Source organism: Medicago sativa, chromosome 6 (genome assembly GCF_051527215.1).
Source record: "Medicago sativa cultivar Bolivia chromosome 6, Bolivia_mono, whole genome shotgun sequence".
NCBI classification, from domain to species: Eukaryota; Viridiplantae; Streptophyta; class Magnoliopsida; order Fabales; family Fabaceae; genus Medicago; species Medicago sativa.
In genome coordinates, this window is record NC_140754.1 from 32,021,914 (window position 1) to 32,037,521 (window position 15,608).

At 34.2% G+C, this 15,608-nt stretch overlaps 1 protein-coding gene across 1 annotated transcript; it reads right to left on the bottom strand.

The window, feature by feature from the left end:
- On the bottom strand, positions 1 to 4,216 carry LOC146914561 (receptor-like protein EIX2). The gene is made up of 2 exons (XM_085717396.1): positions 816 to 4,216; positions 1 to 441 (listed from the first exon to the last, which is right to left on the bottom strand). The coding sequence occupies exon 1, from the start codon at positions 4,164 to 4,166 to the stop codon at positions 831 to 833; it is 3,336 nt and encodes a 1,111-aa protein (XP_085573522.1). The 5' UTR covers positions 4,167 to 4,216; the 3' UTR covers positions 1 to 441; positions 816 to 830.
- Between the last annotated feature and the right edge of the window lie 11,392 nt (positions 4,217 to 15,608).

The window sequence follows — 15,608 nt, forward strand, 5'->3', positions numbered from 1 at the left end:
CATGGGAAAATGGCACATGTACTTTTTACTTACAGAATACTTCACCAATGTTTATTGCATAAATAAATTACAGAGAATATAAGAGGTATTGCAAGTTACAATTCAATTCAACTAGAGACTAATACATAACAGATAAATAACATAACCATATAATATATTACAAAGAGACAGCCCACCATTCTATTTCCTAGAGAATAGTTTCTCCTCACCTTCAAGATCTCTCAAAACACTCAATTTGTCCAGATTACACATTCCAGTAATTGTACAACGGGATGTCTTTTGCACATATGGACTGTGTTTTTGAGACATATTTGGGGCGAGGAGACATCATATTCCTAGAGTTACAATGCAAATAAATTTCAAGCCTGAGCACCTTAATCTGATCCACCACCAATGCACCATCGAGTAATCTTTAGTGAAGATGCATAATATTCTGCAACCCTGTCAGTTTAAGTGTTAAAACACAAGATTAGCCAACACATTTTTAGATAGATAACTTTAGAACGTACATGGCTTACACTATCAGAAAGATAGATAGATATAAGTAATGTGTAAAATCATACGCTTATTTTAATGGAAAAAAAATATCAGTTAAATTCCTCCAAATTACTAACAGCACATTATGTACAAATTGTAGAGACATAAAATTAAGAATCTTCTAATAAAAATCGTATGTAAAAAACGATATATTTGTAGATACTGCGATGTTATATTATGATGACTATTTGAAGTATCAGAGATTTTGTGAAATCTCCGATACTGTTTGAAGTTAAATGTAAGTATACATGAGACAGCTAAAGTTAAAGTATTATTACCAGTTTGTCTCTGAGCTACCATCTGCATTTCACATAAATATTATCCGCTACATTGTTCATGAACTTGAAGTAAGCATGTCTCCAAGAGCGCTTGATTAGGATTGAGCCAAACACTCCCCAGAAGCCTATAATAAATCCGAATGTCAGACTGATGTAAAATCCACGATTGAGAAGCAAATCTTCATCATCTTGAATTTCAACTTTCGGTTCACGTGGTGGCTCACCCTGAGCACACAATTTTACAAGTGGTGGACCACAAAGATCAAGATTATCTTCGTAAAATGAGGCATTGAAACTTTGTAGTTGTGTACTCGTTGGAATTTCTCCAGATAATTGATTATGTGACAAATCTAACACACCAAGCCGATCTATTTGGGAAAGACTCGAAGGAATTGAACCAAGCAAGTTATTTCGTGACAAATCAAGAAAGTCAAGTGATGTTAGCTTTCCAATATTTGAAGGAATTTTCCCTGTCAAGTTGTTTCTTGATATATTCAATGAGACCAGTTGAATCAAATTTGCTATTTCAGGTGGAATCTCTCCTGAAAAGTGATTGCTTGAGAGATCTATGCTTTTTAGAAGAAACAATTCATTGTTGTTGAACAGTTGTTCTACACCTTTCCATGTCAAGAATGCACTCAATTCATAGCCTTCTTGAACAATCGCAGATCTTTGGTGAATAAAATAAAAATGACTGATAAAACCATCTGGTGAATCTTTTTGAGTCATTGAAGTGAAATTTTTAAAGCATTTTGGAATCTGCCCAGAGAGATTGTTCAGTGAGAGATCAAAAAGTTGAATATTTTGTAGATGGCAAAGTTCAAATGGTAAACTTCCAAAGAAATGATTCCTTTGTAAGCTTAAAATTTGCAGATCTTTTAATTCACTTCCAATCCAATAAGGGATGAGTCCATTTAATCTATTTTCTCTCAAATCAAGCATTACTAACTGTGTGCAGTTCATTAAGGCGAAAGGGATCTCCTCTGTTAAGCTATTGTTCCTCAACAGTAATGCTTGCAGTCTTGCAAGTGATCCCATTGAAGTAGGAATCTTCCCTGAAAAATTGTTGTGGCTCAAATCTAGATAAACTAAGGACTTGAAATTACTCCAACAATCTGGAACTCGTCCAGATAAATGATTATTAGAAAGGTCAAATTGACCTAACACTGCATTTATACCATTTTCACATAAAAATGGAATAGAATCAGAGAATTTATTTTTGGACAGATCAATAACCATGGAACCTTGGAGAAATGGTGGAACGGGCCCTTCCAATTTATTTGATGAAAAATATAAATAAGAACAACGATTTTTGACTTGAAGATTTGGAATTGATCCTTTGAGATTATTGTTTGAAACGTTGATTTTGTTGCACTCTTGTGATGATAGTTTAGCCCAAAACCACTCAGGAACATTATCTGAAATTCCAGCATTTGAAATATCAAGATCCTGCATGTATTTTTGTGTCTGAATCCATTTAGGAAATGTAGGACCAAGTTTGCATGATCTCAATTCTATATTGTACAGTTGAAAAGGTGGCACCCAATTTTGGGTAAATCTCAATGCTAGTGAATTGTCAGACAAGTCCAATTCCTTTAACATTGACATACCAGAAAAATGGAAGTCAGAGATCACACCACTTAAAGAGTTCAAATTCATTTTAAGTTTCCTTAGTGTAGTTGGAAATCGAATATCTTCAAATATCTTCCCGTTTAGTCTATTTTCAGAAATATCAAATATTTCCAAAGATGAGAATATTGAGAGATCAGGTAGTGTGCCATTGATTTGATTCATGCTTAGGTATAATTCTTGGAGTGAGTATCTAGCACATCTAGATAGGTGATTAATTAATACTTGAAGCTCACCACTGAAACTGTTATTGGACAGGTGCAATGATTTCAACTTACATGCATTTATCCAAAATGATTTCGGAATCCCCCCTTCTAAAGAGTTTGATGCAATGGATAACTGTTCCAACTGAAATGGCAAGCTACTACCTTCAGGAATCTTTCCACTCAGCTTATTATCAGAAAGGTCCAATGTTTTCAATGATGTGAATATAGAAAGGTCGGGTAGTGTTCCAGTGATTCCATTAACACTGAGGTCTAACACTTGAAGTGAGTTTCTAACACAGCCACTAGACAAATTATGAAGAATTGTTTGAAGGTCTTCAGTGATATTGTTGAAATGCAGGTTTAAAGAACGTAAGGTGCATATATTCATGAAGGATTTAATCTGCCCACCCTTCAATCTATTACCTGATAGGTGAAGACTCTCAAGAGACTTCATCAATATGCCATAGTCACTTGATGGAGGAGCCTCCAAGTGGTTGTAAGAAAGGTCAAGCTCAACAAGATTGGAACTTATGTTCGACACCCACTCAAATATCAAAGATGACGCAAAGTTGTTCTCAGAGAGATCAAGGATAGAAAGAGAAGTGGAAAAGTTGAACTTGGATTGACTCAAGGAATGGATAAAATGATCAGAAAGGCCACAATGTGCTAAACTTAGTTCTCTCAGTTTTGGTAACTTACCAACCATTTGCAACCAACTATTAGATTTATTAAGATTAGATATTGACAACATGTGAAGATGGGTTAAAGAAGTTAGATTAGACAACCACTGACCTCCTTTGTGATCCCTGTTGTCAATAGTCAGAGCACTATCACCATATCCTGCCCCAAGATAAAGCTTTTGTAGATTCGTAAGCTTTCCAAGTTGAAATGGAATGCTTCCTTCCAAAGCATTGTTGCTGAGATCAAGAAATTGCAAGTTGGAGAGATCTCCAAGTCGATGAGGAATCACACCATCTAGAAAATTATTGGAAAGATTCAAGTATTTCAAATGAGAAAGAGATTCCAATGGAATAGGAATTTGTCCTTCAAAATTGCAATTGGAAAGATCAAGGTATCTTAGGTTTCTTAGAGATCCCAAGAAACCTGGGATATAATTGCCTTCAAAATTATTTCCACTGAGCTTCAAATACTTTAATTGCTGCAACTCTATCAGTGACTTGTGGATATCACCACTGATATAAAATGTATTGGCATCATCATCATTATAGTAACCATCATATTTACCATGAAGGTCGAGCATAAGTACATGGCCAGTGACGTTGCTGCAACCAATTCCATACCATTGGCAGCAATCTTCTGTTGTCCAAGATGACAACATGTCAAATGGATCACCAAGGGCAGCCTTAAATTGAAGGAGTGCCTGCCTCTCACTTTGAATGCACCTAACGACCTCTTTTGAGCAAACAAGCTGGTCTGCTTGCAACACCAAACACATGAGAAATATTGTTTGAATCGATTTTAAACAAAATAGATTCATAATTGACATTGTGGTCATGACAAGTTATGTATGAAGATATGTATGTAATTTGATTGATTGTTGTGTGTACTTAATTGCTTTGCCAATAGCTGAATTTATAATATATTGTAGCCAAGTACCCTTATGAAAAAACGAAAAGAGTAATGATAACGAAGAAGACTTTAGAGTCTTTCGTTAAAAAACTAAATGTGACATGGAAATTTCATTGATTCAGTATTCTAAAATAATCAATCTTTTTTAGTTATTTGTTATATATATTATTTTTTGATAAAAAAGTTTTAAACAATTATTCTTTTTACAAAATAGTAGCAATTTATTTTTATATTGATTTTTAGATAATGCTGTTTCAACGAAACTTGTATTCACCGAGCTTCACCAATTTTTAGATAACGCACTTTTTCTTCTTTTTGTTACGAAAACAATTTTGTATTCGTGAAATATTCATAGGATTTTTTCGCGAGATATAGGGCCTGTTTGTTTTGGATTTTTTTTTAAAAAAATCTATTTTTTTGAGTAAAAAATCACTTTTTTAGTTTTTGTTGTGTTTGTTTGAGATTTTTAAAAAATCCATTTTGCTAAAAAAATCATTTTTAGCCTCAAAATGAAAATCTATTTCAAGTAGCTTTTCCAAAATCTATTTTTTTCTTAATGCAAGGAACTCAAGTGTAGGTGTTCCAAAATGATTTTTATGATAGTAGACAAACAGAAATAGCTTTAGATTTTTTTAAAAATCTCTAACAAAAAATCTCTAGATTCTTTTAACTCAAAATCTATTTTTTTTAAATCCGAAACAAACGCACCCATAGTATTGTTCTTTTCAAAATTATGTAATGATGAAAAACAAGGACAGTTAGAACAACAAAACAAAATTATGTAATGATGAAAAACAAGGACAGTTAGAACAACAAAACAACGAGTTGGCAATTAACAAGTCAAGTAATAAATAATTTGTTAAGAACAAATGATTACTCGGAAATTAATGATTTTGAAAAATGATCATTGTCCTTATTTTTTTTATCATTCTCATGGAGTATCATGGAAATTGGTCGGTTGTTTTTTGTTTTTTTTTTTTTTGAGAGAGGAAATTGGTCGTTTGTTACTTTCTCCTTTTTATTTTAATTTTCATTTTAGCATTTTTTTCTCAAAATAATTACCACTTCACAATAAAACAACGACTTGGACCTCACAATTATGTGTGAGTTTAATTTCAGTGGACAGCCACTTCATCTAAGACCAAAAACAAAAAAACAACGACTTGGAAATTCTTGGTCTCCAGGCCAATCAGCATGTCAAGTAATAAATAATCGTTAAGAACAAATGATTACTCAGAAATTAATGATTTTGAAAATTTATCTTTGTCCTTATTTTTTTTATCATTCTCGTGTATCACGGAAATTGGTCGGTTGTTACTTCCTCCATTTCATTTTAATTTTGTTTTTAGCAATTGTTTCTCAAAATAATTACCACTTCGAATTCAATGCAACATTTATTGTTTTTGACTAAAGCAATTTTGTATTTGTGAAACATTCACCAAATATAGCATTGTCCTTTTCAAAATTATGTCATGATGAAAACAAGGACACTTAGAAAAATTAGGATCACACCAAAACAACGACTTGGAAATCATCCGGTCTTCAGGGCAATCAACACGTCACGTAATAAATAATCGTTAAGAACAAATTATTAACCTAAATTAATGATTTTGTTAAATGATCATGTCCTTTTTTTTTTATCATTCTCGTGTATCACAGAAATTGCTCTGTTGTTACTCCCTCCGTCTCATTTTAATTTTCATTTTAGCATTTTGTTGTCTCAAAATAATTACCACTTAGATGTTAAATGTAACATTTATTGTTTATTTCACAAATATACCACCGTTACTTATTGAATTTCACTCTACTTAACTACAATCAATATGAGTGTTTTAGTAAATGATATTAATTTTGCTATTGAAATTCATTCAACTAATCATTGTTTTATTAACCGCACACAATCGTAAATAAACAAGTATATTGAGACGGAGGGAGTAGTGCATATCAGTCTTCCCATAAACTAACCATCCTGAAAGTAAAACCGAAAGCTTAAGAGCCTGTTTGGAACAGTTTAAGTTTTTAGTTTTCAAAATATGCATTAAAAAATCAATTTTAGAAAAAGTGTTTCAAAGAAGAGAAAAAGAAAAAAACTTGTTTGGTAATGTGACTTTTTCAAAACTGTTTTAGAAATGAAAACATAAGAAAATTCATTTGGTATTATAATTTTCAAAAACAATTTTACAAAACAGAAAATCAGAAAACCTATTTGGTAGTCAAATTTTTTAAAAACTTTTTTTTTAAGGAATTTTTATAAAAACTTGTTTTATTATCTATATAAATTATATGATCGTACCTGATCAGAAGGTGGTTGTCGGTGCTTCTTTAATGTGTGGTTGACGGTGGTAGAAGTACGTCAGTTGAGCGTTGGAAGTACCGACGCTCAAGTCATTAGAGGTTCAAAATGGGGGTTCGAGAGTGAAAAAGATTCTACCTTGGAGGCTGCGAGGAGCCTCCTATTTATAGAGGTGGGTGAATGCAGAGTCGTTGTAATGACACACGTGTGTCCGACGGTTAAGAAATCGGGGGAAGTGTAACTGCTGGTGAGATATTCGCGGGAACATGGGAAAATAGACGTTGTTTGTTTGAACTTGTCTCAGTTGCTCCGAGCACCCCCCTCAGGGAGAAGGGGTGTGTTGCGAGTAATTTGCCAAATGCAGCATTTGGGCTTGATTTGTTATTGGGCCTAAGTAATTGGACTTAGGTCTTTGATCTGTCCATAACATTATATTACCCTTTATATAATTGCTTTTTCCTTACAGTTTTATCCTTAGTTACCAATCAAATTAAATTTCAAGTATTTATAGTTAAATGTAAAATTTAGTTACTAACTAAATAATATTTAGATACAAAGTTTTTTTTTGACAAACTATTTAGATACAAAGTTAAAATTTGTTCAAGCGATATAATATTAAAAATTGTGGAACACAACAAAATATTATAGCATAAGCGATACAATTTTATCCATAGACCGTTGCTTTATCAGTTCTTTTCCTAATCGACACACTGCCCTTGATACTTCCTTGAAATTGCATGAGATTGTTTTTGTGGAATGTTGAAAGCGGTTTGAAGCAAATCTATGACGAACATTATGACCAATTATGAATAAAAATGTGGCAACTTTCTCTTTAACAAGCACATCCCTTGAGTCACTTATGTAGTTTTTCCCCACCAATTCATTATAAAAATTAAGATAGCACTCTTTCTTCATTCGAAATAAATCAAAACAACTAATTCAAGACCCATTTAATTTAAAACTTCATCAATGAACTCACGAGCAGACAATGAAGATGTCAAAACCATTGATTTGTCAAAGTATTTGTCTTGATAGTCATAAATCATATTAGTAAATACATATTAAAACTAGTTCCACAAATTCATCATCAATTGCATCAGATCATATTACTAAAGACATAATAAAACTAGTTCCACAAATTCATCATCCCTTGCATCAGAAATAGAATCATCACTTTGTTCAATATCAGTTCTGGTTATAACTTGTCATACAAAGTAAAATAATAAAACTAAAAACAAGATACTCGATAAAAGGAAAATAAAAGGTTTTATGAATATCAATTATTTAGCAACATCATGTAAATAAACACACAAGCGATTGCTCAGCAAATAGAAAGAAGTAAACAATCATAAATAACCTAAACAAAATACTAAGTACGTCTCATCACTATCACCACCTATACAAGTTATATTGTTAGGCCTACGTACCCATCCACGCTTCCTCTCATTAGACATGGAAATAAACACTTCCCTCCAATCCGGATTCATAAGCTTTTCCAAAGCTTTTCGATAGGCGTCATCCAAAATGTCTTCTAGTTCATTAAGAGCAGCCACACACTTGGTAAGAGAACAATCCAAAGTTACACCTAAAGTATCGGCAGTTAATTGCCATCAGGTGAGTTTTTTAGCAATCCCAAAACTTGAAACAACAATTATCTTTTTCCTACTGCATAAGATTGATTGGTCTTGGGGCAGTATTAATTAGAATTTAGGCGTCAATATTTTTTTTCCTCAGAGGTCCCCTTCATGTGAGGCTACGTGCAGTGGGTCTTGATGCACCTGCATTAGGTCCACCCTAGATAAGAGAATGTTTTGGACTAAAGTAGTAATGTTTAGAGGGAATTTAAATGCTTTTAAGTAAATTTAATTTCATTGTTTTAATGAAAATTTAGAGAATTAAAAAAACGATGGAAATTTATAAAGTATCTATACTATATATAAAGAAAAGAGCAATGCTATATCTCTAGAAAAATAACATCAAGAATTCATCAAGAATAAAGAGCAGCCAACCACAATGCACTATACTACCCCTTTCAGCACACTTTTGGGTTGGAATTTTCTTTCCAAAAATACCCTTAATTTTTAATTTTAATTTTAAATACAAATAACACATGTAACAAATAGATAAGAATAAATTTAATTTAAGGAGAAAACTTACGCACAATTCCTTATGAATTGTTCTTACTGTTAGCCAATTATAAAATAACACATGGATTACTAATACATGTCACTAATCGTCCATGTTAACCCTCTTTTACCTCCGTTAACCACAGATCAAACTCCCAAAAAACTAGCACAAAACAAAAACTCATCTTACTTTTTTATCAGCCGATTTTATGTTGTACATCTGTGTTGTTTCCCTCAATACAACCGACAAAGATTGCCAAGTATTTTCATATCCCATCAACAAAAAACAATATTTCCGTATTATTTTATTACTTCCACAAAAAACAATATTTCCATTTTATTTTATTAATTGATTAATATAAGTTACTCTTCCTTAGCCTTTGATCAATTGTAACAAATGTAAGCAAAAAATAATGGTAAAGATTGGACTTTATATCCTCTAAAAAAAGATTAGTCACAAACGTGAAGAAAAAATAATGTTAAAGATTAGACTTTAAATCCTCTAAAAAAATATTAGTAACAAACGCGAGTAAAAAATAATGTTAAAGATTAGACTTTAAATCCTCTAAAAAAAGATTAGTAACAAACATGAGAAAAAAATATTGTTAAAGATTGGGCTTTAAATCCTCTAAAAGAATGATTAGTAACAAACGTGACAAAAATATAATGTTAAAGATTGGACTTTAAATCCTCTAAAATAAAGATTAGTAACAAACATGAGCAAAAAATAATAATGTTTTTTTTTACAAAAGTAAACGATATTCATTCATTCAAATTCATAGAGTACATTGATACAATACAAATCCAAATTCGCTAAAAACAAAAAGGATGAATCTGTGGACAAACTCACAGTATCCATGTTAATAGCATAAAACGGCAAAGTATCTATGCCTACAAATATGACTAATATGACTATATTCAAAGTCTCCGGAATACTCATGTCTCCGGATCTGCAACGTTGACGACGCCAAAGTCATTGTCATTGATCGGATCTGCACTTGCTCAAAGCTAATCTTTCAACCTGAATCAAATAAACACCGCACTAAGACGGGAAATCAAAAACACACCGCCAGAGACGGGAAATCAAAACAAACAGAGTCGTTCAGAGACGACGAAATCACAAAAACAAATGAAAGAAAACAGAAAATATGTGAAATCACTTATTTAATTAGGATAAAAGGAAAAAACAACTCGTAGGGGTGATTTTTGGATCAAAATTGACTCTAAATCACCCCTCTGACAAAAAGAAGAAGAAAAAAGGGGTGACGGATAGGGTTTGAGAAGGAGAGAAGAGAGGTATAGGTGTGTAAAACTTGATTGTTGTTAACTATAAATATGGTTAAAGATTGGACTTTAAATACTCTAAAAAAAAGATTAGTAACAAACGTGAGCAAAAAATAATGTTAAAGATTGGACTTTAAATCTTCCGATAAAAAGATTAGTAACAAACGTGAGCAAAATATAATGTTAAAGATTGGACTTTAAACCCTCTAAAAAAAAGATTATTAACAAACGTGAGCAAAAATCAATGTTAAAGATTGAACTTTAAATCCTCTAAAAAAATAGTAGGACTCAAAATATTTTAGAAAAAGATTTGTTAGCACTATATTAAATATTAATAAGTAGGGTTATCACAGTTAATCGTTCGTTCCCGCATTGTTTAGTTTTTTTCAACCTCTCTCAACCCTCTGCATCAGAATTCAGAATTAACCTGTTTAGTTTTTTTCTTTTCTTTCATGTTACAACTAATCAAAGTCGATTAATTTTATGGGTTATATATTTGACTTTGTTGGTTTATAAGCGATTATGATTCAAATTGTTTACGATTAATTTTAAGAATTATTTGAATTTGCTGATTTATAATTGCTTATACAAACTACGATAGAGTGGTTTTTTTTATATATAAAGAGAACCGTTGTAACACCCCGTTTTCCCAACATAAAAATTTCATTTAAAATCAGAGTATTTAATTCACAACGGAATGTCACACACTACTTTAACATCTCAAAACAGATAATAATAATTATCCTTCAAATTCAACATCATGAAAATCTTAAACTGTTGCAGCGGAAAATAGTTCAACATTTAAAAGTCTTGGCACGCAGGCCTTATTGGAAATTCTCATAAATTAGTTCATAAAAGAGACACGTAAGGAATAGAAGTAAAAGCAAGCCCCCATCCCGTTACGTATCAGAGCACCTAGACACCAATTGAGGAGTCTACTCACGAACGCCTCTAATCTTTATTACCTGCACATTACCCACGGTCGAGGCAACATATACGCAGAAGGGGTGAGATTTTATAATCAATACATTAAACATATAATCCAATAAAATGCATTTAACAACTTAAACATTAATAACATATCATCAATTAGCATATTTTTCATTTCATAACAAATACAATCATCAATACCATTACTAATTTTCATCACAAATCATAATCAACTTAACACTTAACTTGACGACACAACTCATCTTTGACCATGCAACTCTATCAACTCAACAACAACTTAACAACACAACTCTTCTTTGACCATGCAACTCTATCAACTCAACAACAACTTGACAACTTAAACATCATGAACTTCTTGATATGCAAATGCATGTGGTACCAATCAACAACAAAATGAGCATAATGGCTCTTCAACGTGTGAGCACAAAGGCTGCCGGGCCTAAAGCCCCCAACTTTAATGAGCACAAAGGTTGCCGGGCCTAAAGCCCCCAACTTTAATGAGTATGCAATGAACTCAACTTCCAACAACTTAGACAACAACATAAACAACTCCTACGACTCATAATCATGGACCACTCCTTGAATTCTACAACATAGACCGACTCATGCAACTTCAAGACACTAACAGTCAAAAGCAGGGAACAGCAGCAAGATACAACATTTAATAACATTTGAATGCGTTAACATCATCTAAGGTATGAATTACATCAACATAAATACCATAAAGCATCATTATAACATTCATGCAACCACACTTCTAATCTCAGTCACCTGAACAAACTGCAGGGTCTATAAAAACATCCTAAACATCTCTCTTACTTAATTCTAAGGTCAACTCAAGACTACACGTGCGAAGGGATCGCATCGGGACAATTTTGGGCAACTAACAGCCTAACTCGCAGTGGCGAGTAACTCTGCTCGCAATGGCGAGCAAAGCGTGCATTCTGGGTTCCTAAGTCCTTACTCGCAGTGGCGAGTTATTCTGCTCGCAGTTGCGAGCTTACAGGTCACTCGTAGTTGCGAGTTGCATTGCTCGCAGATGCGAGCTCTGGGTTCTAGCTCGCCGTTGCGAGTGTTCTTGCTCGCAGATGCGAGCGATGAATGTCAGTACGGCCAGAAACCTAAAAATCACAACTTTTCACCTATATTCATGATTCCTTCTTCCAAATCGCATCTAATTATCATCTTAAGTCATATCTAAGGTCTGTACACTAATTTTGCATCAATCTAACATCTGTTCTTGATTCATTCATCAAAATTGATCCTAAACCTAATTCTCAATTCTCACCAAAACTTAACCTAATCATGCTAAATTCATCCTATAGAATTATACTCTTAATAATATTGAAAATTAGTCTCACCCTTACCTGATAATAGCAGAATCGCAGCCCTCCTTTGGTTCTTCTCTCTTTCTGACTTTTCTCCCTTTTTCTCCAAAAACGTACGTACTACTTTTCCTAACTTATGTCTGTCTATTTATCTCTCCTTTTTACTCTTCTCACTACTAATTGCTCATCTCACCACGCAGCCCAATCTTTAATATTTTTATTTTATTTCTCATATCTTATTTTATTTAATAATAAAATAAGTCACACCAACATAACAACTTCACAACATCAATACACTTCACGTCATTCTAGAAAATCACATAATTTATCTATAAATCATGCAAACTATTTAAATTCTTAAATCATATAAATATATATATAAATAAATATATAAATCCTCATTAAATTAAGTAAATAATTAAGACGGGCGTTATAACTCTCCCCAACTTATAGAATTTTCGTCCTCGAAAATTTACCTCAAGCAAACAACTCTGGGTAAGACTCCATCATCTTACTCTCCAGCTCCCACGTCAAGCTTTCACCAGTAGTGCCGCTCCAAACAACTCTCACTAGAGGTATTTCTTTGCCTCTCAACGTCTTCATTTTGCGATCATCAATCCTCAAAGGTAAAGTCTCCACCGTAAGGTTGTCTTTAACTTGCACGTCATCACTCTGAATCACATGGGACGGGTCTGGAACATACTTCCACAGCTGCGACACATGAAACACATCGTGCAAATTCGATAAATGCGGTGGTAAGCCAACTCTATAAGCCACCGTGCCAATTCTCTCAGATATCTGATAAGGACCAATAAACTTTGGAGTCAACTTCTTTGACTTCAATGCACGACCAACACCGGTCGTTGGGGTAACTCTCAAGAACACATGGTCTCCCTCTTGAAACTCAAGGTCTTTCTTACGCTTATCATGGTAACTCTTCTGTCGACTCTGCGACGCTTTCATCTTCTCTTGAATCATTTTCACCTTCTCAGTAGTCTGTTGAACAATTTCTGGTCCTAGAACCACACTTTCACCGGTCTCAAACCAACACAACGGAGTCCTACACCTCCGACCATACAAAGCCTCGAAAGGTGCCATCCCAATACTTGAATGATAGCTGTTATTATAAGTGAACTCTATCAACGGAAGATGACTATCCCAAGTTCCACCTTGCTCAAGTACACAAACTCTCAACAAGTCTTCGAGTGACTGAATTGTTCTTTCCGACTGACCATCTGTCTGAGGATGATAAGCCGAACTCAATCTCAACTTAGAGCCTAAAGCCTCTTGCAAACTCTTCCAAAATCTAGAAGTAAATCGTGGGTCTCTATCTGACACAATGCTCGAAGGAACACCATGCAGCTTCACAATGTCTCGAATATAAATATCTGCCAACTGAGCCACAGGAAAACTAATATTAATCGGAAGGAAATGTGCTGACTTCGTCAATCTGTCAACAATCACCCAAATTGCGTCATTCCCTTTAGGAGTATTTGGCAAACTCGTCACAAAATCCATGGATATACTATCCCATTTCCATTATGGTACATCTAACGGTGTCATCAAGCCAGCAGGTTTCTGATGCTCTACCTTCGACTTCTGACAAATCAAACAAGAGTACACAAATTGTGCCACATCACGTTTCAATCCTGACCACCAAAACAGCTTCTTTAAATCATGATACATCTTTGTAGCTCCCGGATGAATGCTCAAGCTACTTCTATGACTCTTTTCCAGAATCATCCTTTTTATCTCATCATTGTCTGGAATACAAATCCTACCTCGGAACCTCAACACACCTTGATCATCGACTTTAAAGTCACCATCTTCAGTTTGATTACTAGCAACCAACAAGTCCACAAACTTAACATCAACTTTCTGTGCATCTCTAATACTTTTCAAGAAATCGTTATCAATTTTCAGCATTCCTAACTTAACGCTCCGAGACGACATTTCACAAACTAAGCTCATATCTCTAAACTGTTCAAGTAATTCAAATTCCTTCACCATCATAGCAGACATATGTAAACTCTTCCTACTTAAGGCATCCGCAACAACATTAGCTTTACCCGGATGGTAATTCAAACTAAAGTCATAATCCTTCAACAATTCGAGCCACCGTCGCTGTCGCATATTCAATTCTTTCTGATCAAACAAATACTTCAAGCTCTTGTGATCACTAAACACCTCGAATCTCGAACCATACAAGTAGTGTCTCCAAATCTTAATGACAAATACGACTGCAGCTAATTCAAGGTCATGAGTAGGATAGTTTCGTTCATGAGTTCTCAACTGTCTTGATGCATAAGCAACAACTTTACCATCTTGCATAAGCACACCGCCTAAACCCAATTTGGACGCATCACAATACACCGCAAAAGGTTCATCAGGTTTTGGCAAAATCAAAACTGGAGCCGTCGTCAAACGCTTCTTCAATTCATTAAAACTGTTCTCACAATGAACATCCCACACAAAGGTTTTACTTTTACACGTCAACTGAGTTAACGGAAGTGCCAACTTAGAAAAACCTTCTATAAATCTTCGATAGTATCCTGCCAAACCCAAAAAGCTTCTAATCTCTGTAACTGACTTAGGAGTCTCCCATTGTGATACTGCTTCAACTTTAGATGGGTCGACTGCAATAACACTACCAGAAATAACATGGCCCAGAAAACTTACCTCGTTCAACCAGAATTCACACTTAGACAATTTAGCATACAACTTCTTCTCTTTCAGCACTTGCAAAACGATTTTCAAATGTTCTGCATGTTCTTCTTCTGTCTTAGAGTAAATCAAAATATCATCGATGAACACAACCACAAAGCGATCCAAAAATGCATGGAAAATGCGATTCATATACTCCATAAACACGCCAGGCGCATTACTCACACCAAAAGGCATCACCTTATATTCATAATGACCATATCGCGTCCTAAAGGCAGTCTTCTGCATGTCTTCATCTTTTAATTTAATCTGATGATAACCCGACCTTAAATCAATCTTGCTGAACACACGTGCACCCACCAGCTAGTCCATCAAATCATCAATTCTAGGAAGTGGATATCTATTCTTTATAGTTACTTTATTCAGTTGTCGATAATCAATGCACAACCTCATACTTCCATCTTTCTTCTTAACCAACAATACAGGCGCTCCCCAAGGTGAAACACTCGGTCTAATGAACTTCTTATCTAGCAATTCCTCCAACTGTTTCTTCAACTCAGCCAACTCAGAAGCTGACATACGATAAGGTGTCATAGACACAGGCTTCGTTCCCGGAACAAGGTCAATAGAAAATTCAACTTCTCTCTCCGGTGGTACATCAGGGATTTCATCAGGGAAAACTTCAGGAAAATCACACACCACCTGCAACTTATCAATCACTG